Source organism: Panicum hallii, chromosome 7 (assembly GCF_002211085.1).
Source record: "Panicum hallii strain FIL2 chromosome 7, PHallii_v3.1, whole genome shotgun sequence".
NCBI classification, from domain to species: Eukaryota; Viridiplantae; Streptophyta; class Magnoliopsida; order Poales; family Poaceae; genus Panicum; species Panicum hallii.
In genome coordinates, this window is record NC_038048.1 from 34,058,283 (window position 1) to 34,080,108 (window position 21,826).

Sequence of the window (21,826 nt, forward strand, 5' to 3'; positions counted from 1 at the left end):
AAAGTTCTCGCCCGTAGCATGGAACTGGACAACTGGTTCACAATCAGAACTCAGAAATCTGAATCTAGTTAACACCTGATTCCTGGTGAGTAGTTTCAGAGTACCCCTGTGATCAGATGAGATGACTGACGACCTCAGTAGCAGCACGAAAAAACACTGAGGAAATTGCTGTTTGCGTCACCAGCAGCACAAAAACGGAAGGGATAGCAACTCTGAATATAAACACTATAGGTCCTAGTACGGTCGACAGGCCACCCTCCCCTTTTTCAGCCTTGTTCCTGGTACTTCGTCGTTGCTTAAATACGTCAGTTTTACTCGACATTGACAGTGCAACGAGAATCAAACCAACTGATGAAAGGAAAGAAACGAAAGGAAAAGAAAGAGGAAGGAGAATCACTCAATGAGAAACATCAGTTACAAGCAACACCTCGAACAAGTCACAATCCTTATGGCACACTGAGGTTACATAGTGCTGGCGGGCGGGCTCTAGTAGAGTGAGTCGACTGTCTTGTTGAGCTCCTCGAGCTTCTTCATCCGCATCCTCTCGCTCTCGCTCACCAGCTGCATCGATCAGTCCCGGCGATGAAGAGCAAGAGCAAGTTTTTAGTGGTTCAAAAGTTACACTTACAGTCGTATCAAGAGCTGGTGGTTTCAATGAGCTATGGGTTCTTCTTCGTTCAGAGAGAGTTTATTTTACCTCGATTAGCCTGTTGACTAGCAGCGCTTTCTCTTTGCTCTTCTCGTTGTACGCCTCCAGGACCTCCTTGTATTCCTTCTCCTTTATTTTCAGTTGACAAAAAAAAGTCCACATGTCAACTCATGAGCAAACTACTTGAAAAACACATGGTATAAAGTTTCTTCTCATTCATCTGTATAGACATCTCAACTACACCATGTTCTTGCTAATCCATGCCATGTAACACGTATGCGTGTGGGTTCTCACCTTCTTGACGCAGCTCTTGCCGAGAGGCTTGAGCTGACGGTTCACCGTGTCAATCCTCTTCCGTATCGACTCCACCTCTTTCCGCGTCGGATCCGCCATGCCTTCCAGCTCCTATACAAGCGGAACTATCGCGGTTTAGGCAGCAGTACCAGACACTTATCAGGCTATCTCGAATCTCATCAAGCAACACGGTGGTTCGCAACTACAGCACCTAGAATCAGCAGCAACCATTTGTACCAAAAATACCAAGATTCTATTGTTTAGCAAATTTGTCTCTTGGAAACATGCTAGTAGAATGGAACCGTTCTATGAAATTCATCTGAAATTCGTGAAACTAAGGCAGTATCAGGATGTCACGACTCAGGAGGCAGTATTCGTTGTGAAACTAAACACGGTGCAGTAGTTTTCAGGATGTCAGGAGGCAAGGGCGCAAGGCAACCGACCAACTCACCTGCCTGATGAAGGCGAGCCTCTTGGACTCCTCCTCGACGCGCCCGAGGTGCGCGAACACCTTCTCCCGGACCTCCATCTTGCGCCTCTCGATCTGCTCCTCCTTGGCCTTGAACACCGAGAGCGCCGACCTCGACGAGCCCTCGCCTGCTTCCTCCTCGTCGCCCATCGACGACGACGACGGGTGCTTCACCCGCAGCACCATCTGCATCGGCTGCTGCTCCACGACGCCGCCGGCGCCGCCGCCGCCCTGCATATCGTGTCCTCCTCCTGGCGCACGCAGCTACCTTCTCTCGCTCGGCGGTTCGGCGCGGCCGGCGTATCCTCTCTTCCCTCTGTTCCCACCTCGCCACCACTTATAGCCCCAGGCACCAGCAGCCGCCTCTGCCTGCGAGCCGTCACGCTGTCAAGCGTCGTGGCATCCGTCGCTTTCCCTGCGATGCTGGGTGTCTAAGCAACCCGGGGGAACAGTGGCCGGTAACATGCCTCATGGTCATGCCTGCGACGGCGAGCCAATAGCGTTCGGCGAAACTGAACGGAAAGGCACGGCCAGACATGGTGACCGGCTGCTGCTGCTGTGTCGCGCAAGGGACGGAGGGCGAAAGCTGCATGGTCTGCATCCCCGTTCGACGTGCACGCGATGGCGCGCGTATGCGCGGGAGCGGCGCGCGCGCGCACGGTTGCTTCTGCCGGACACCACCGCCGACGGCGACCGACCACGGCGGCGTACAGTATTGTATGGTTGCCGACTTGTCGTTTGGTGATGAGTGCCCCGTGGTCAGATCGAGGTCGAGTACAAGTAACTCCTCCCCCCGAGAACTGTGCCGGGGAAGCCGCTCCGGTGAGGTGAGGTGAGGCGATCCTTTCCGCCGGGTTGGTGCGCCGGTGTCTCGTCGCGCTTGGACGTCGCTGCGCCCTCGGGCTACGCATCAGCGTCCCGCAACTTTTCCCCGTCTACTGTTCAGCAGGGGAAAAGGCGAGGGGGACATGGCGCCCGCAAGTCTACAACGCGAGGCTTGCAAGGCCCAACGCGGCCTCCGGCTCGCCGTCGGCGATCGCCGCTGATCGAGATGTGACGTGTCCGTCCGAGAGGAGCGGCAGACAAAACAGAGCAGCACAGGCGTCAATCGGTAGCTGGAACAAAATATCTCATGTCATGGGGGCTGAGAAGCCTGACGAGCCCACCATTTCTCTTTGTTATCCTCCTGCTAGCCTTTCGAAGCACGGCGACATTACAAGATCCCCAAACAAAAGGCACATCACGAGCTGGCCTGCCGGTTCAGAAATCTTCCTTTGGTCCTTAAACTCATGATTACCAACGCTAAACGGCCATCATAACACACGACATGATGTGAAATCATCTCAGAACTTGTTGAACGTCAAAAATCTAACACCGGTTGGTGGCTTGGAAAGCCAAGCTGCAGTCGGTCTTGTAGCCAGACCTCAATGGAATTCTGAAGTTCATCGGGGTTGTCTAGCTCAGAATATAGATATTCAAACCACGGCCAAATTTCAAAGTATACATATTCATTTTGGATTTATACCAACGCAGAAGGAACACAGAAGGGTACGCGGGGCTCATGAGTTGCATATGTCCTCGTTTACCCAGCACCACAGCATTTGAAAAGCTTCTAGAGGGCAGGAAACAATGGAGTAGCTCAATTTAGGCTAAAGGTTCATCAGTTGCTGAAACACAATACAAATGTACCATTCAAGACAAAGCTTCTACAGAAGAAAGTCACTTCAGACACTGCGGCTCCAGCTGATCTACATATATTTTTTTATCATGTAAAGAGGAGCTCAGGAGGAGATCAGTAGCATGGCTGTTTACTCTCCTGGCGCGGAGACGCCCTGCTTCAGCTTTTCCCTCTTCAGCTTCTTCTTGGAGACCGGCTTCTTCTTCTTAGGTGGAAGCGTCTTCTGCGCGTACACATACAGCGCATAGTTCCCCACAAAGAAGAGCAGAAGGAAGCTCGCAACTACAAGCAGGACTACCATTCCTGGGTTCAGGCCCTTGTTCACCTCCTCGATGATCACATTGTTCTGAAACAGCGGTAGTATATGAGAAAAACAGGATACCGATGACAACTGTAGTGGACTACGCGCATGGATCTTGTAATATCATATGTAGTTGAGGACAATCAAACAGCAGCTGAACAAATATATCCTTCTCTACAAATGGGACGGACCAAAAGTTGACTGAACAGAGTACCGCTGTAACATATCAGTAATTGCTCCATATAGAGCACTTCTGCTACGGAAAAGTTACCCCGCATCTGCAAAGGCTAGTCACGTCGCAAAAATGAAGCTTAATTTGAACGTAGGCACATGAAGTGATACAGGGCACATGAAGAGAAGTAATCTAGATACAGATTAAAGTCACAATTTAGAATAAAATATGCAGATTAGCTAGCACAGATGTGCACAATGGATAGCAACTCAACAGCCAGAATTACTAGAGATGTTTAAACCTAGATCACATGCACCAAACTACACGAAGCCATTTACATTTACATAATAATTGAACAAAAGCTACACCGACCATCAACCAAACATTGACTTACAACAACTTAGGATTACACATGCAAACAGAATAGCAACCACTTACCCAGGTAAGTGCATCATGATATTAAATTTTTAAATGGAGGATCATATAAGTCTTAAGTCTGCTGGTAACCTCGTATTTGTAAAATGGACAAGATATAAAAACACCAAACTAATCAAGTAAGGATAATAGATAGCATCAGCTAGATGGAGAATTGTACAAAACTAATGTGAATTTGTAGCACATGAAACCAAAGCTCACGAACAAGATAAAAGCATTTCGCAACCCTTTTTCTAGGACACAACCGAAACATGCATTTTTCAAAACTAGTGTGATAACCGTATGACCTAAAACCTATTGGTTCCGTAGAAGGTTTGCACAAATTCGGCAGATCCAATCCTCTATACCTCAGCTTGGAACAAGATGCACCAAAATCATCTACAACTCTGGCCGGTCAACGCTTCCTGCTCCATGCCGGAACAGCAACGACCCCCAAGCTAGCTGCCTGCCACGGTGAGAACCAAGCCAAAACCCACCGGGAACGGAGAAGGTAAGCATCAGATCTAAAATTTGCATGCGCATCGTACAGCTATAGCAAGAGCGAGAGGGGCTGGAGGAGGGAGAGGCAACCGTGGTCACCGGATCCCCATTCTACACCGGAGCGGAGAAAAGGATCCGAATTCTCGATGGATCCTTGCGCCAAAACCGAAATCCCACACCCACAGAGGAAGGAAGGAAGAGCTCGAGGAGAATCCCTTACCGCCGAATCCGCGAACTGATCCGCCATGGCGGCCACTCGATCTGAGCCAAACACCCCGCCCGCTCTGGATCGGAAGATTAGGAGGAGTTAGCCGGAGAATGGAAGAAGGTGAGCACGAGAGGAGAGGTGACGAGGATGAATCGTAGGATCTGACCGACGAAAGCTCACCTTTGCGCTGCTGGTCCAGGGGACCTTTGCGTCTTTCTCCTGATCTCGCCCCCCTTGGCTTACCTCGCCTCCGCGTGTGGGTGTTTTATGGGCCGTTTCATCTGGAAGTTTCTAGCGCAGCGTTTTTCACGGGTTTTGTCCGGTTTTTCAAGGGGACGTGTACTTGCGTCATATTTGCAAGGGGTTTTACTTGAAGGTTAGTGGACCAGATATGGATTACGAAACTCGGATAAAAAAAATATGTAGCTGATCCAAATAGATAAAAGTCTAGCTATCAGACTCCTGTAATTCAAGCCTCTAGTCTAGCTAGTTGTTTTGAGATTATAGGCACTACTAACCCTACAATCACCTTATAATCTAAAGGTTTAAATGGAAAAAATATTTATAATCTATAATCTAGATTATTAACTGTGCTATTCAGATTCTTATATTCTATATCCATCCAAATATGTTATAGCTTTGCGTAGTTTGTGTCAAAGAACTAGTTTTTGTTTCTAAAAAGTGAGGGTGTTATTTCATCTAGGTTCAAACTCTAGTGTTTACTGCAATTAAACATTTTTTAACGGCTTATTTGGAAATGGATCGCAATAGTGACTTATAACATTAAGTACAATAGTGTGTCCACACGTGTGCCATATTTATAATCATGAACTCATGGTGGACGTTCCGTCAAACTAAACTGAACCTATGGGTTCCTTAGTTTTTTTATAACATTCAGTTAGTTAAGAATTGGGATCGATCTCTCTTTAAAATTTACCAACATCGATGAATTCCAGTCATCATGAGATAGGAAAAGAGAGATATCAGAATGTCTAAATCAAAGAAAAAAAGAATCAACAGATTTCGATTACGATAATAGGCAAAATGGAGCCATGTTTTCACTTCTTTACATGAATCAAAGCAAGCACGGATCTTCTCGTCGTTGATCTTGGGGACTGAAGTCCCTCCGCCGTTGGTGCTAGCTTCTTGTTCTCCCTAGCGAACGACAGCTCGGCAGCTCCGATCTCGCGAGGAGCAGAGGAACCGAGGCGGTGGTGCCGACTTGCCGCTGCACAAGAGCCATCGATGAACGCCAGAGAGTGGGTTCCATGCCACGCCCGAGCTCTACTCGCTGGGCCGGATGCTGCGGCCACCGTGTCCCTATCTAGGGTTAGGGGTGGGCGAGCGGGTGAGGAATGGGAAGCGGAGTCTGTGAGGGTAGGAGTGGAAGATTATGTATGCAGGATATGTTTATGAACTGAGTTAGAATTTAATATATTTCAGTTTCTTAACTCGGTTGCTCGAGGATCGTAATTAAATTAACCGTAATTACTTCAATTACTAAGAACCCGAGACCGAACGAACTGGATCGAATTTCTCGATTTCGAGTATTTTGGCTCGAGTTTCGATCATCGGTTAATTATGCTCGGTCCTATCACAAACAAGATACATAATGTGTGTAGTAATCACATGAGAAGAAGTATATTATACTCTTAACCTATTTAATTCCAGCTAGCTAGCTAATGGATTAACTGAGTGGATCCAAATAGGATCACGTTCGGAGTTTGGTTCCACTTTTAATATTACCATACCATGCTTGGACTGTTGGTCGGTCAAAATGGCAGCCCATTTAGTCATTTACATTGTCCCATAGGAAGACATAATAAATCACATCGTTCTTTCCCCGCCTGAGCAAATGCCTTTCTTCCACTATATACCGGAGGAAGACTCAGGTGCTACTGTGCTATAAATGCACGGTAACACCCTCAACATGTATAAAAAATTAACAAAATATATTGATGGATAAAACATGCAAGTATTTACATTCATGCAAAAGTTGAGGTTGGACGAAAAAATTGCAAGGAGAAATAGAAAATAGAAATAAACATATGGATAGTTGCATATTACACTTATGAACAATTGAATCCGCAACTATTAATATGATACCTTTCTTTTCATCCTTACACAATTTTTATACAATTCAAATACTGTCTGAACGTACATGCTTGTATGTCCTAAACATCCATATTTTTTCACTCAAATTCACTTATGTTTCTGTTTTCTACTTTTATATTTGTTTAAATCCGAATTTCATTTGACTGTAACTTTGATTCCTTAAATACACGTAGAGTTCGACTGCTTTATAAGAGGCTACACAAAAATCCCATTTCACATGGCCAACTAATTAGGTACAATCTAGCAAACTCCAAAAGAGGAATTCATGAACCCGAGCTTAACATACACTCTAAGATGTTCACTTGTTCTTCTTATTTGCTCTGATTTGTTCGCGGCATTAACGTACCTCGGTTACGGTCTCGTGATGAAACCTGGATTCAGGTTTGAGCATGATATATACACGTGTGATAGTGCTGTTGAAGCTTGTACTTAATAAGGAATTGATCTGAGAAGCTTGTTTCAAAAAACTTCCACGAATTTACTAAGCTTGAACAAACAGTTTAAACACAATATACTCCTCAAACTGACTGAAATAGTTAGAACATACTACATAGAAACTTCTAGAAACTAATTTTCATGGATTCTACTGTCACCTGAAACTATTTTGAAGGACCATAAGCTGGCTGACATAGTCATCTCTGTAGTCAATTGGCAGAGGAAGATCACTTCACGTGCAATTGCTCCTTCAATGAGGTAACGGACCAGCCAGAGTACCACGAGCTTCCATGTGCAGTAAAAATTTGAGCACAAGTCCATCTGACTATCTCAGATGTTCAGAATTCCAGATTCACAGCAACAGTTTCTTACAGTAAAAGAAGTATGTGGCCCTGAGGAAGTTCATCCCTCGTGTGACAAAATTGGAGGCCACGATCGAACAAAATTTAGCAATCCAAATCATTTGGATGCATGTGTCTGGTAAAGCTTAAAATGGGATGCCATTCCTAGTAAATTTTTAGCAAGTAAAGGCCATGCATTAAAGATTTTAAGCGTATGGACTCTCACAATCCGATAAAGGAAACACAGAAAAAGCATCGCCCTTATCTAAAAAAAAAGAAAGAGAATCAACATAAAAGTTGTTCGGATATTACGGAAGTGACAAGCAACAGATAACAAAATTATAGTCTAGATTTAGGATCTCAGATAATTCACCAACATGCATAAAATGCCTGCTATTGGCATCATGGGTAGCAAATCTTAAAGGTTTGAATATTGAGGCCACCTAAATCATTGTCTAGATTCAGAACATCAACCGAGCACAACACAAATTATCTGCCAGTTGCGACATGGATATTGTTCTACTTCGGAATGAAACCTCAAATGCAGCCAAAGTTAAAGTAGTAGTTTCAGATAACCAGCTAACATTAACACAATGTCCTCAACTGTTTGATGGATAATCATCCCAGCAGTACAACTCATGAGTCATTTTAATAGCCCATGATGTCGATATCACTGTCAAAGGGGTCAGGCAGAGCATTAACATCCTCTATACTGAACCCCTTGCGATGGATGACTTTCGGACCCCCGACTTTGGCTTCCACGGAGGCCCTGTGACATTGACTGAGCAGATTTTGCTGTTCTATAATCCATGCAGGGTTGTTGGACATGGCAGAATCTTCATGGTCTGCAGCACCTGGGCGTTTGCAAGGAGGAAACACACAAACTCAAGCAAGTTTTGGTTCTCAACTTTGCTTCCTCGTTTCTCAACTTCGATTTCCAGTCTCACGCTCTGGAGATGGTTCACAATACATACAATGGGATCAAGCTTCTGGTAATAGTTCGGGCCAATCGTGTGAACTTCCCCTTCCCTGCGCTTGTTGCCCTTTTGCACAAATATGAGGAATAAGAGGAAGTCCTTTGCAGGGTTCAGCTAACGGGATAGTATACACAAGAACAAAGAAACAGGGCAACCTCAAGCTGTAATTACCTGGATATGCAATGTCTCCAGGAAGGGGAAGCATTTGAGCAAGTTCATCACTGATTCCATGCTCTTCTTGCCCGAGAACGTCACATTGATAGCCATAATCTTCACGCTATTGAGAGGAGCGCAAAATCCGTTGCTAACCTTCTGCAATGTACAAGCGAATGATGCCTCTTGGGCTCGGCTATCTCAGACGAACAAGAACAGGAAGTGAATTCAAACACTGTAACCACTAACCAGTTAACTACCTTCTGAGCAGCAGGCTTGTCGATGCCGTGGAAGAAATCCCCGAAACCCAGCACGAGGTAGCCTAAAGCAGTAAGCTTTGGCGCGCTGACAATGGTGACCGCCGTCCCCAGATGCGCGTCGCCGAGCAGAAGCTCCAGGCGCGGGGCTGTTATAAACGATGATGAATAAACGATGAAAGTAAACAGATCAAACCGAAAGGGGACACGAGATTTAACGTGGAAAATCCAACCAATGCGGAAGGGAAAAACCACGGGCGCCAGCCAGCAAGAACTTCAATATATCAAGAGTCGGGTTGCAACGCCGTGCGACGGCTTACAAGAAGATTTTTTATCAAAGGGAAACCCTAATCGGGTATATAATGTGTACCGCGGGGGGCGCACCCCCCTACGCTGGGTCGAACCACATGGGCCACTTGTGCCTCCGCTACGCTCCGTCACAAGTCGGCCTTTTATGTGCAACTGAATTTGGAACACAGCTCAACGGGGGCGTCCTCCCGTCCTCCACCGTTAGCTCCTCTAGATGCTTGTACTGCCACACCCCGAGCAGCACGAGGCTGTGGCAGGAACTGATGTGGATGCGGCGGGGGCCCTGGATGTGTCTGAGCATGACGCTACGCTATGGAGCGCGGTGCAGCCGGAGAGCAAGCTCTGCAGCGCGGCCTCGGAGATGTGGGTGCTGGAGAGGGAGAGCTCCGTGAGGCGGGACGCGGAGGCGGCGGCGGCCCCGGCGTCGGAGAAGCGGCACTCACCGAGGGCGAGGGTCTCGAGCGTGGGGGGAGGCGAGGAGCGGGTCGGCTAGCGCGCGGTTGCACCACTCGGGCGGGCAGACGACGGAGACTTCGCGGGCGCGGTGGACGCCGGCGGCGAGGTCCTGGAACCAGGCCTCAGCGGCGGGGACGCGGGCGAGGCGGAAGCGCTCGACGGGGCCCGGGTGGGAGGCGAGCGCGAGGGCGACGGCGTCCGCGCGCCCCGCCCAGGGCGCCCCAGCCGCCGCCGCGGCGCGGGCGATGGAGGGGCCAGTCGCGGCGGGGAGCTCGAGGTCGTCGAGGCGGAGCGGGGTCCCGCGCCAGCGCGTGGAGAGGGCGGCGGCGCGCGCGGCCTCGGCGGGAGATGATCGAGGAGAGGAGCTCGAACGGGAGGTCGCTGATGAGGTCCTCGCCGCCGGCATCGTGCCGCGGCGGCGCTGCCATCTCGCCGCTGGCCGCCGGGATTTCGCGGGGGTTTGGGCGGAGAGGGTTTGTTCACCGACCGAATTTGGTTTGGCAGGAGACTGAGAGAGAGCGTAGAGTACTGTAGAAACCGAGAAACGGGCTCGGTAGTGGGCCGGCCGTGGGCACACACTGTGAACCATGCCCATTTTTCCTTCAGACTTTCAGAGCGATCGCAGCTATTTTTTCTTTTTTTTCCTTCTGACTTGAGAAAGAGCAAGTATTGCTAATTTGTTACTTGTTAGGGGAGCCAAACAAGCAGATTGTGGTTTGTTACAATCCGGATCGTAACGATTTACTCTTTCACAGATTATTACAGTTCAACAATCCATTTCTACCCAGCTTTTTAGATTGTAGTTGTGGATTGTTACAATCCGGATCGTTGCAGTCCAGAGTGGTGCAACCTGAACTGTAACAATCTCTTAGTGAAACCAGACAGGCCTCTTAGAGATCAAATGGTGCAGACCACTCCAGTGGTTGTTCCGCTGGCTGCTATGCACCACCCTCTGTTTTTATTCTTTTTTTCTTGTTTATTTTGTGGTTCAGAGTTAAAAGGCAACGCCTCCTGATTCAGCACTGCAAGTGGAAATAGGTGAAAATACATAGACAACCTATGTGAACATAACTTAGAAGCAAAATTTGCGTGACGTAGGTACGCAGACGTCACGTTCACGTAGCAGCACGCGCAGGTTCGACCTGTGAAAATACGATCTGCTCTGCTCATGTACTCACACATGCGCGAGCACGCTATGCGTGTCAAGAAAATGGCCGATTTTATGCATAAAGACATTAAACGGTGCAGTCACGTCTTTCAGCCAATCAACGCCAACGAGGCTTTGCATGCAGTACAGGCATGCGAGCGTAAGAAGAACCATGTTGTAGGGAAAATACCAGCTTCTTCGATGCTTTATTACCACAACTAAGCAGTAAGAGTGTAAATAACGACGCACTCTGAACAGATTTGAGTTCAGAAGCCATTATGTACAAAACCACAGGGAACGTGTTCGGATTGGAGAGGGACTAGCGTACTAGCTCGGGAAAATTCCTTTTACGAGTGACTCCGAGACGAGAGACTCGTTGATAAGCTAACCTGAATACCTGATCCACCTTCCATGTGGTCTCGGGCAGCATCATAGGGGGCAGCATGGCGCCTGGTCGCATTGCGCAGCGGTGTAGTGCCACGCAGCGCATCCCTGGAGTTCTTTCCCCAACAACCGCTGCCGCGCCCTATTCGGCGTCCTCTGCGAGTGCGTAAACGACGGCTGTTCTGCTGGGTGCGTACACCGAGAAAGAACAAGGCCTGTTGTCATGCGGCCAGTCCTGTAAGGGATCAGAAAATGGGTTGTTATTTTGTGTTTGCAGGTGACAATAAAATAAGAGATGGAACCGAGACTTACAGCAGTGAAGTACTCAGCCTCGTGATCAAGCCGACTAAATCCACCGAAGAGGCCATCATCAGAATCTAATACAATCTGATAATAGGGGGAAAGGTCTTCAGCATCCGGTACAACACAAATTTCCGTATTCCAGAAACAGTTAAACGAAGGAAGAAGATCATAGCAGTCCATAATTTAATGGAGAAGACAAAAAGGAAGAATTACAGGAGTGCTAAACTGCTACTTGATTACGAAAACTACAAGATTATCCATGCTTGGAAAGGATGCAAGGACCCAAACGGTGACGAAAGGACGGAATCAAAATATATGGAAGCTGCATACCTTGTACTTCCCAGGCTTGAAACAACCAACGCGGTAGTCAAAATAGCTATTGCTCCAGTGAAAGTTGAACACAAATACCAAATTTCCTCTTTCGAATATTATCACCTTGTCCTCCTCATGTTTCCGTGATACATACTGGTGGTCTGATGTCATGAACTGCAATCAAATTGTTCATTTCATCAGTAAAATGCACCAAGTACCCTCCTACGAACATCAATTCCATATCCCCTTTCCAGCAGTTTCCCTCAAATTATAAATTCTTTTAGACTCTCCTACTAAATATAAAAAAAAATGAAAGAGATAATTGCGAGCCTACCCCAACTTGCATGGGACTAAATGCTTTGCTGTTGTAGTTGTATCGAATACAGAAATTTAGCTTGATTTATTATGCAACAGAGACAAAGTAGTGACATACTTCATATTTTTCCTCAAGATGCTGCATCGCCTGATCAAACTCTTGCATACCACGATACCTAAGATAATCCGCATCTCCCTGGAAAGAAAGAAGGGACGAAAATTGTACTCAATAACAATGATATATGGTAATATTAGCTTTTACAGAAACACTATTGATCCTTCCCAAGTAAGTTTACCAATAAATATATGGCCAATCTGGATATATTGAAATAATATAGTAGTTAAACTTACAAGGTCAAATCTACGACGGCATTTATCGTAACTATTGTTATTTCCAGGAATGACAGAACCATTTGGAAGACTTTGAGGACCTCTTGGAAAATCTATCCATTCTGCCAAATAAAATTAAACTAGTCATTATTTCCTTCTCAGATAAAGTAGAATGCATGCCACGCAAAGATCAAGGTTAAAAACTAAAACACGACACAACCATGCAACATGGAATAAGATTGTAAAGACTAACCAGGATGCCCAAACTCGTTTCCCATGAAATTTAGATAGCCTTCACCTCCTAAACCCATTGTAACAAGCCTAATCATTTTGTGTAATGCTATCCCACGATCAATCTGAGGCGTTGAAGGCCTATCCAGAGCCATGAAATCATACATATCCTGCACGAAGAGAAGTTGAGATGCTCTAGTCATTATGTTCTATTAAAACAGCAATTTACAGCACAATACTACACTTCTGCATGTTGTGTATCAACCATATGTGATGATATTCAACTGGAAGTATGTTTTTCTAGGAGAAAACCACAAAGCATAAAAGTAATTATGTCTTCACGAAGTTGCAAGCATAGAAAGCCCTTCAATTCCTTTATACTCCAGGTAGTTCTTAAAAACAAAACGTACAAGAATATAATGAATAAACAAATGCCCGATGGGACACCTAAATTTGCTTTGCTCCAAAAGTCATCAAATACCATGGAAAGATCTTATGTGTTTCTCCTTATAATGTTTGTTAGTCTAACTATTCCCTTTTTACTATTATCTGGCAGGAACAAAGTTGAGATTCATGCACACAACAAAATACAAAAGAGCACAGCGCCTAGATCAGTAGATCTACATGAAATCTAAGCTCATGGGACTCCTAGATACTTCAGAAGCAGTTAGAAAACTTAAGATCCTGTCAGCCAAAAACTGTTGGCATAAACCAATCCAATAGTTCTGAATGAAGTTGAAGATTGACCACAGTCATCAGAGATGTGGATGCGTTTGACTCATCCTTGCCCTGTTCTCTGTAAGATGTATGACTTTCTTATAGACTGTGGTAACCATTTGAGAAAGTATCATGTAATTATACACCAAAAGATTTGATAGATGATTCATTAGTCAGTTGTTTAAAAATATTTGCAAGTGAAAATGTTCATGTTCAGATGATTAGCAAACCAGTACACACACTATCATTGCTTGATATCAAGTCCAGTGCTCAATTACCCATGTGGATAATGACTAGTGAACAAACAGATCACTATCCGAAGAAAGACAAGCAATCTCAATGCAAATTATTTAGGTTAGGGAGTAACAACTAGTACCTTATCCATCAACCAGAATGCAATTGTCTTGTCACCAACTAGAGCTTGATCATGACTTTCAGCATAAGTGACACACTTTTCTAGCCATCTTCTATTTGTTAAGGTGTGCACGATATCACCCATTTTCCAATATTCATCACTTTGCCTGCGATAAAAGAAAATGTTGAAATTTGATGACATCATATATTTATTTGGAACTACCCAGAATATGCATGAAGTACTAACATTTCAGCTCAAACAAGAAGCCTATTTTTAACATAGGAGAAAAAATAAGGTCCAAAGGTTGTCAAAACTAGGAAACATGTACACCAAGGGAAAATATTTTACTGGTCACTTGAATTATTGGCATGGTCCTGGTACAACTCGGACCATTGCATGCTGTACTTCTATCTAAACTAAAAAAAAATGTAGACCTAATCACAAGGAAGAACTAGCTTTACCATTTGATGAAAATTCTATTAATATCTTTTCCTCTGACAAACTTAAAGTGTTTTGCATATTTTTGCGGGGCAACAAATTTTTAAACAATGACTGCATGTGTTTTAGGGCAATAAAAGAGAATGGAGGTACTATGTGATTAATACTTATATTCAATCTGATACCACGAAGGTTGTCGAAACAATAGCATCAATATATGAAAGATCAATTAAGAATTGAATTGCATATGTAATAGCTAATATTCGAGCACTTACTTCAGGAGTTCAATCCATTTGTCTGGGACAGCCATATGAAGGCGGTAATCAAAACCAACACCACCATCTTGAACAGGAATACAAAACGTAGGCATTCCGCTAACCTGAACAATTACATAACTATTAAAAAAAATTGAACAATGAATGCTGGTTGTGACTGTCATGTTCAAATGCCACATTTTTTGGACCTCGAACCTACAGAAGTTCCATAATATTGGTCTAGCTCTAGGCATGTCTAATGATACTCAGTACAATTAGAATACATAACTGCTTTGAAGGTATGTGAAATCTTGTTCTCCTGCAAAATACACCATAGTAATATATCTTTGGATAGCACACCAAGTCCATTCATGGCCATTTTTTCAAAAATATCAAATCAACTAACATGTGCCATATTTGGTTAAAGAGTTATTTGCAGTCCAAGAACAATAACATGGAGTTCTTTCCCCAAAATAAAGAAAAGTAACCAGTCTATGAAGGGGACAAAAACACCAACAAAATTAATTTCTCTGTACAAGTATAATATTTAGAACAGAAAAACACAAAAATATGTGAACACTTACATCTTCACCAATGGCTACAGCCTCGGGATAAAGCCCATGAATAAGATCGTTTACCAGCATTAGGTAAACTACTGCATCAACATCTGTAGCAAATCCAAAATACTCGCCATAGTTTCCAGTAAATGCTACCTATAGCAAATAACAGCAATTTTAGAAGAAGTCAATTATTGCTTTCATCAGGTACAAACAACTAAGACAAACTATCTCAGTGACTTGGTAGTTGGTTGGAGGAGACATTACACATGTAACAATGCAGAGCAATTACACCCACCAGAGAAGGAAGCAGTAGGTGTGTAGGACTGTGAAATCAAATTACCAGAATCATTTGGTAAACTTACTTGTAGTCCATGGTGAGTATACATCATGGAAGTCACCCCGTCAAATCGAAAACCATCGAACTTATATTCTTCAAGCCACCATCTCGCATTGGACAGTAGAAATCTCAAAACCTGCAAAAAATGTAAGGTTATATACGTAAAGAAAGATAGATAGGAACTATTAGCTAATATGAAAGAAGTCACATATTACATACTTCCCAACTCCCGTAATTGAATAGGCGAGAATCCCACATCCAATGATGGCCCCGTGCACCACCATGGAAGTAATGTGTATCAGTGCCGTCAAAACCATTCAAACCATCCAGGGTATTGTTTGATGCATGACTGCATGATACAAAGAAATATTTGGTAAATGTATGCAATTGAAAAGGAGAAATCAATTGAGACAAGAAGTATGTTAAAGTTATCTTCTTATCAAGACTACAAAGACTGGAATACGAAATTCAATTGGCTAAAGCATGTGGATGTCTTAAAGCCTATATATCTGCCAAGAAGAATCGCTTTACAATTCTTTTGTGAAGATATTGACATGTATCTACATGTCTTCCTTCTTTACCTCCCTCAGGAGGAATAAACCAAGTGTATATTTAGCTCAGTAACTATGCAAACATGTGTAATTGGAATGGTGATGATAAGTGGCACCTAAGAACACTTATCAATAAGAAGCCAACTATACTTTCCCAACTCGCAAGTTCTTTGTAGCATCACCTAGCAAATTGCTAGGTAAGTGAATGTATTTCATCTGAGCTTCTCTGCCTGCATGTACACCATCTGTGTGGCTATTACAAACCAAGTTTCTAAGAATTATCTACTCATAGGTTTCAAATACATTCAATTTCCAACTGAGTAAAAAAGAATCAATGGTGCAATTCTATTGCATGATAAAAATAAGGCAACCCAACAGCCCTATCTAGGGTACCAAACAAACATACCTATGAACAATATCCATAAGCACTAGCAACCCAAGCTCATGTGCTTTATCAATCAGAGATTTTAGGTCCTCCGGAGTCCCAAAACGGCTACTTGGTGCAAAAAAATTTGTAACATGGTACCTGAAAGTGAGCGTACACAATAATCATATAGAGTAAGAAAAGTTAAGTATTGATGTATGGCCTAAGAAAAAATGAAGTGGATCCAACTGTTTCTGTATGTACAAGGCATTAGGATGCAAGAGTTGGGGAGAAATGGATCAAGTGAAATTGTGAATACCCAAAACTTGCATAATAAGAGTGTTCTTGGATTGCCATGATCTGTACTGCATTGTATCCAAGCCTTTTAATTCTTGGCAGCACCTCATCTCTGAAGTTAGCATACGTGTTTATCTTTGGTTCCTGTGTAACAAATCATCTAATTTACTCAGCTTATCCTCAAGTATCGTTGATCATAGTTTACAGTACTGAAACTTCAATAACCCAACAGAATGGTACAAACAATCACCCATATACTACCCTCATTAAAATGGTATTTCTTATCCTTAGTTACTAATAGTCCGCACCGCTTTCTCTTAACATGCTAATATTTATTACCACAAAGACAGGATTCACACATAACTAGGTTCTGGAAACAACAAACCATTTTCACAATTTATTTCAACATGGGATTCCTTTACAAAAAAGTGCATTAGTAATCATGCAAGAAAATAGAAGACCTGATATACGCATGTTAAACTTCTATGAAAACAAAGTTCTGCATTAACAAATTTAAAAATGTTCCAAAATCTGCCTACTTGTCACATGAATACAATGTATCTGAGAGAGTAGCTAAGTAAAGAACTAAAAGTTTTTCACCCTCTCATTTTCAGAAGAAATATGAACAGTTGGATGTTAAAAATATTACAGAAATGGTACGGGCTACAAGGGATTAAACAATCAGCACGACAAAAAAAAAATCCAAAATAACTTATTGGCATACCGGGCTACTCATTCCAACATGTGATTCGTAAATCCGCAGTGACTTTGGCCGCTTAGGTTGAGGGTGTTTGAAGACATATTTCTCCTGCAGTCGCATGTAAAACACCCTTAGGAAATGGTCACAACAAATTTAAAATGGAGAATCCTACCAAAAAAAAACGTATATATGCATCTCTAAGAGGGTTAACTAGAACAAAAACACACAAAATCCTTTCCACTAACAAGAAGACATATTGCATATGCCACTTCCATGTTTCAAAATATTGTTCTGTATTCAAATGTTATAGGAAAAAATTGAAATAAAACAAAACTAGGTAGGGGGGAATACCAAAAAAATTATGATATGGAAATTTTAATTAAAGAATGTAAGATAAAAACTAGAGCATACCTCTTCAGGTGGATCATAATATATACCATTGTATGGTATTTCACCTGGAGCCTGCACAGAAAACTTAATCCAGGCAGGAATGGAATCCTTCACACCAGATGGTGTATCCATCCGTATCTAGAAACAATAGAAAAAAAAACAGGGGTTCCTTTAGTGGGCTCACTATGAAAATTTCCACTCCCAATCAGAAAATATACCTTTACACGCGAGCCATGAGGAATAGCAGGGGATCCATCAGCATTATTAGGCAGGAAAATCTCCCAAACGCCATACTCATTCTGAAAGTAATGAGTCAATATATTAGCATGAATAGGAAAAACATTACTTATCATATGCAAATATATTTGTATGGTATGAAATCCATCAGCTTATTTCACATATTGTGGATGAAATATCACCAAAAAAAATGCAAAAATGTTATATAGATCATTAGTAACATGCAACAACTACAACCATGGATTGAAGCTTAACATCAATTTCCGAATTTAGGATTAATGGGAGTTGAAGGTTAAGCAGCATTACAGTACAAGGAATCAGTGCACACATTTGCTGAATTTATACAATATGGTTAGTATTGGATACTTGAGGCTCAACTTGACGGAATGTATAAACAAGTAAAACAAACACAACAGATGAAAAAATTATCAACAACTACAGATCAAAGACGGAAGATCGCAAAAAGGTAGACATACTCTGGTCATTGTATCCGCATTTGGATTCCAGTTGTTGAAGTCACCTACTAATGCTGCTGACTGCATTAGATGCAAGAGTCAATTCTTAAATCTTAATGGAGCTGACCAGTAATTTCGATAAAATAGAGCCACAGTATATTGTGGATTATCTGCACAAGTCTTGTGCACTAGGTAACAAGTAAATCATGAACATTATCAAGCGTCCAAAGGGTGATTGCTAAGAATGTTGAGAACGTACGTGTGCTCCAGGAGCCCATTCTCTGTAAGTAATACCTTCATCACTGGATAAAGAAGAGGGCAGCACTAATCAACGGATTTGCTCATAAGATGTGCAACTTACTGAAGAGCATATTCATGGGGCTTAAAGTTTACCTGCGAGTAAATCCCAACTTTTCATAACCACGAGAAAATGCATCCAATCCACCTTCATGTTGATCAATAGCTGCACGCATTCTCTTGTATTCACTGTATCTGTTGAATCCAACAAGGTAAACCAAGCAAACATGTCAAAGTTCAACTTCTCTCAACAAAAGCAACAAATATTGGAGCTTAACCTGTCTAATTTTCAGAGAATCAGCAAAGTAAATGACAAACCCGGTTACCAGTTACCACATTCTTAACAGTGACCTCTGTATTAATAATGATCAGCAGTGACAAAAATAATATATATTGCATCTATGAGTTACAATAATGAGCAAACTAGAAATTATGTTTTCCAGTCACGTTCTACAAGTGTTTTCTGATAAAGACACAAAACCATGACGAATAATACCATCTAAGAGCAGAGCATAATTTCAGCAGCTCAACGCAAAATTAACAAAAGTAACAGCTTACCGGTAGTCAAGATGGTTCCGAAACCCTTCAAGCATTGGGTCAATCTGGTATATTCGCTGCCCATCTCCTGGTGGTGGGATGACTCGTGGTTTCTCCTCGACAAGTGGTGCTTTGGTTTCGACGGCTACGCCATCAGTTTCAGTTTCACTAGTGCCTTCAATCACTTCTGAGGGTTCAGGCTTCTCTTCAACCTCAACTGCTGAGCTCGCTTCAGCCACTGATGAGGACACCGGCTCTTCCACAACCAGTTCTGCTTCGTCAGGTACCTACAGCAAAGAAATAAATAAGTTCTGTGTAGAACTAGAGAAATAACCAATGCTTATTCCTTAGTCATCTTGCTAGGTGTAGGTGGTGGTACTACAAGCTAACTTTAGTAGCCCAAGAACCAGCACAGCTCCCTAACCAAAATGCACGAGGCTTTGCACAATGCTGGTATTAGGAGCGCAAAAACCTGACACCCCCATTTTTTTTTTAATTAGACATTTGGGCAAGTGTATCATGAAGGCACAGGAGGAGACATTTGTACCTCTAGTTCTTCAGACTGCACTGGAGTGTCCACAGCAGGCTCTGCGGAGGAAAGCAAGTCATCGTTGCCACCTCCCGGAACTAGCACCTTTCCAGGAGCACCCGCGCAGCTCAGAACCGTACCTGAAAAATGCAAAGCCAGGTCCACTGGTAAGAACTAAGAAAACAGCACCGCCATTTGCAGGTCGCAACGATAAGGAAGCATCAGTCATCAGCCACACAACAGCGAGAGAAGGGGAAAAAAGAAAAATATAAAACCCATTGGCTCAGAAATTGGAATGATCGCCGTTGCAACTGGCAACGCTAATGCATATTGCTGCAACGAAATGCAGGTTCCGAGTTCAGAAACCATGCCCGATCGCTTCGCGGGTCGAAGTGCAGACATATGAATTGGAGAAGGATGCGTGCGTGTACGAGAGCCACAGCCACCCGGGATCCAGGGCACTCCCTCTTCGGACCAGCCAGGGTCGTCTCCAGAAATTTGGGGCCCCAGTGCAAAATGCTAGATGGGGCCCTAAAATATTAAAAAAATATTTAATACAACTATCTTTTTTCAAAAAGGATTTAATACAAATGTCACTATTTAGATAGTACTGACCTCATGCATCATCTGTGTAGTTAGTATTATTACCTCCATGCTAACGGCAATACATGCCTATCCGGTTAGGGATGGTCAAAATAAAAGAAAATCAGTTCAAGAAGGCAGGAACTGATAATAGCATTTACGAACTCACGTCAGTACCTCAAGTTGGATTCAGGCCTTCGCAGCTTGCCCTTGGTTCAAGGCAGAGGCACCTAGAAGACATGCACGGCACGGACTGGTTCAAGGCAGAGGCCAGCGCGAGGGGCTCACCGTCGGCAGCAGCTGCGGCCGACAGGATCACAGATCGTGAGGTCGTGGACGGCTGACGGGGAAGGCGGAAGGGATGCGCCAGGCGTGACACGCAATGCAGGTACGGGACGGGACGGGACAGGACGGCAGCTCGCTGTGAGCCTGTGACGATTTGTTAGCACGGAATTGTCTGACGACTGGACCTTGGGCTGTGAAAATCCCGAAATTCGGGAGCCCTTCGTAGGTGGGGAGCCGGAGCGGTCGCCCACCCCGCTCCTGGCCATCGACGGGCCTGGGACCAGCAGACACGCCACCCGAGTGCAGCAGAGAGAGAAGCAGAGGGTTGAGAGCCGTACGCGAGAAGGAGTCCTTCCTCCTGAAGAGCACCGGCGGCAAGTCCACCCCGCTCCTCCGCTCCCCGCCGGATCGCGCCGCGCCGCCGCCGGGCCGCACGACCCCGAGCCTCGCGCCGGACACCGCGAACGACGCCATCCCGCGCCCGACCGCGGCAGAATGGCAGATCCGAGCCCAGCCACCCGCGCGGCACACCGTAAGAGAGCTCGTGCGTGGGGGAGTGGCGGCGCGGCCGAGGAGGAGGAGCGGCGCGAGATATTATTATCCCGGGAGCGAGCAGGGCTGCGGGAGAATGGGGAGGGGGAGCCCGGGGAGAAGGGGAGCAACGTGTGCGGCGGAGGTGTGGAAGGAAGGCAGTGGCCTGGCACTGGCAGTGCATGGGGATGGGAGAGAGAAAAGAGAAGAGGCCAGGCGCCGAGCCCGCAGTGTGGGACCCCCGCGTGAGCCTGTGTGGCGTCGTCTTCCCCGTGGTTGCGCCCGCGCGCGGAGGTGGCAGCGGGACGGCGACGTGCCGTGGCGGTGGGGCAGGAGGAGATCGCGAACCAACGGCTGGGAGCGCGTCCCCGGGCCACCCGTTGCGGCGGCGCTCGCTCGAGTGATCCGCCACCGGCAGTATCGTACGTACGCTGCTGGCTCTCTTCGTTTTTCTCTTTCTTTTTCTTTTTTTTTTCGTTGAGGAAACGAAGGCTGGCTGGAGGTGGTAAAATGAATAAAAAGGCGCGGTGCTTTTAGCTGCTTTGTTCACAGGAGTCACGGCTAACCACGCCGTGTTCCCATCATGGTGCTCGCGTGTTGTCCTCCGATGGCGGCGGCTAGTCACTGGCCGACTGGTGTACGCTATCGCGCCCGTGCCA

General features: G+C 44.7%; 3 protein-coding genes, 1 long non-coding RNA gene and 1 pseudogene across 4 annotated transcripts; all 5 read right to left on the reverse strand.

Moving 5' to 3' along the window:
• Positions 1-292: 292 nt before the first annotated feature.
• On the reverse strand, positions 293-1,734 carry LOC112899999. The gene is made up of 4 exons (XM_025968694.1): positions 1,395-1,734; positions 944-1,054; positions 698-778; positions 293-561 (listed from the first exon to the last, which is right to left on the reverse strand). The coding sequence occupies exons 1-4, from the start codon at positions 1,647-1,649 to the stop codon at positions 487-489; spliced, it is 522 nt and encodes a 173-aa protein (XP_025824479.1). The 5' UTR covers positions 1,650-1,734; the 3' UTR covers positions 293-486.
• Positions 1,735-3,028: 1,294 nt separating this feature from the next.
• LOC112901726 (DNA-binding protein S1FA) lies at positions 3,029-5,002 on the reverse strand. Its single transcript, XM_025970695.1, has 3 exons — positions 4,867-5,002; positions 4,699-4,762; positions 3,029-3,436 (listed from the first exon to the last, which is right to left on the reverse strand). The coding sequence occupies exons 2-3, from the start codon at positions 4,723-4,725 to the stop codon at positions 3,221-3,223; spliced, it is 243 nt and encodes an 80-aa protein (XP_025826480.1). The 5' UTR covers positions 4,726-4,762; positions 4,867-5,002; the 3' UTR covers positions 3,029-3,220.
• A 3,089-nt stretch (positions 5,003-8,091) lies between these two features.
• LOC112899271 lies at positions 8,092-10,937 on the reverse strand (annotated as a pseudogene).
• A 117-nt stretch (positions 10,938-11,054) lies between these two features.
• On the reverse strand, positions 11,055-21,343 carry LOC112899270 (1,4-alpha-glucan-branching enzyme 2, chloroplastic/amyloplastic-like). The gene is made up of 22 exons (XM_025967673.1): positions 20,975-21,343; positions 19,788-19,909; positions 19,262-19,527; positions 18,800-18,898; positions 18,666-18,708; positions 18,428-18,487; positions 17,933-18,013; positions 17,736-17,852; positions 17,349-17,432; positions 16,647-16,768; positions 16,370-16,489; positions 15,632-15,761; positions 15,438-15,548; positions 15,100-15,228; positions 14,537-14,640; positions 13,845-13,989; positions 12,774-12,921; positions 12,542-12,642; positions 12,309-12,386; positions 11,894-12,049; positions 11,573-11,647; positions 11,055-11,495 (listed from the first exon to the last, which is right to left on the reverse strand). Exons 1-22 carry the CDS (start codon positions 21,108-21,110, stop codon positions 11,403-11,405), a joined length of 2,520 nt encoding a protein of 839 aa, XP_025823458.1. The 5' UTR covers positions 21,111-21,343; the 3' UTR covers positions 11,055-11,402.
• LOC112899272 lies at positions 19,916-20,968 on the reverse strand. The gene is made up of 3 exons (XR_003230024.1): positions 20,529-20,968; positions 20,385-20,441; positions 19,916-20,300 (listed from the first exon to the last, which is right to left on the reverse strand). It is a non-coding gene; the product is annotated as an uncharacterized LOC112899272 (long non-coding RNA).
• Positions 21,344-21,826: the final 483 nt, after the last annotated feature.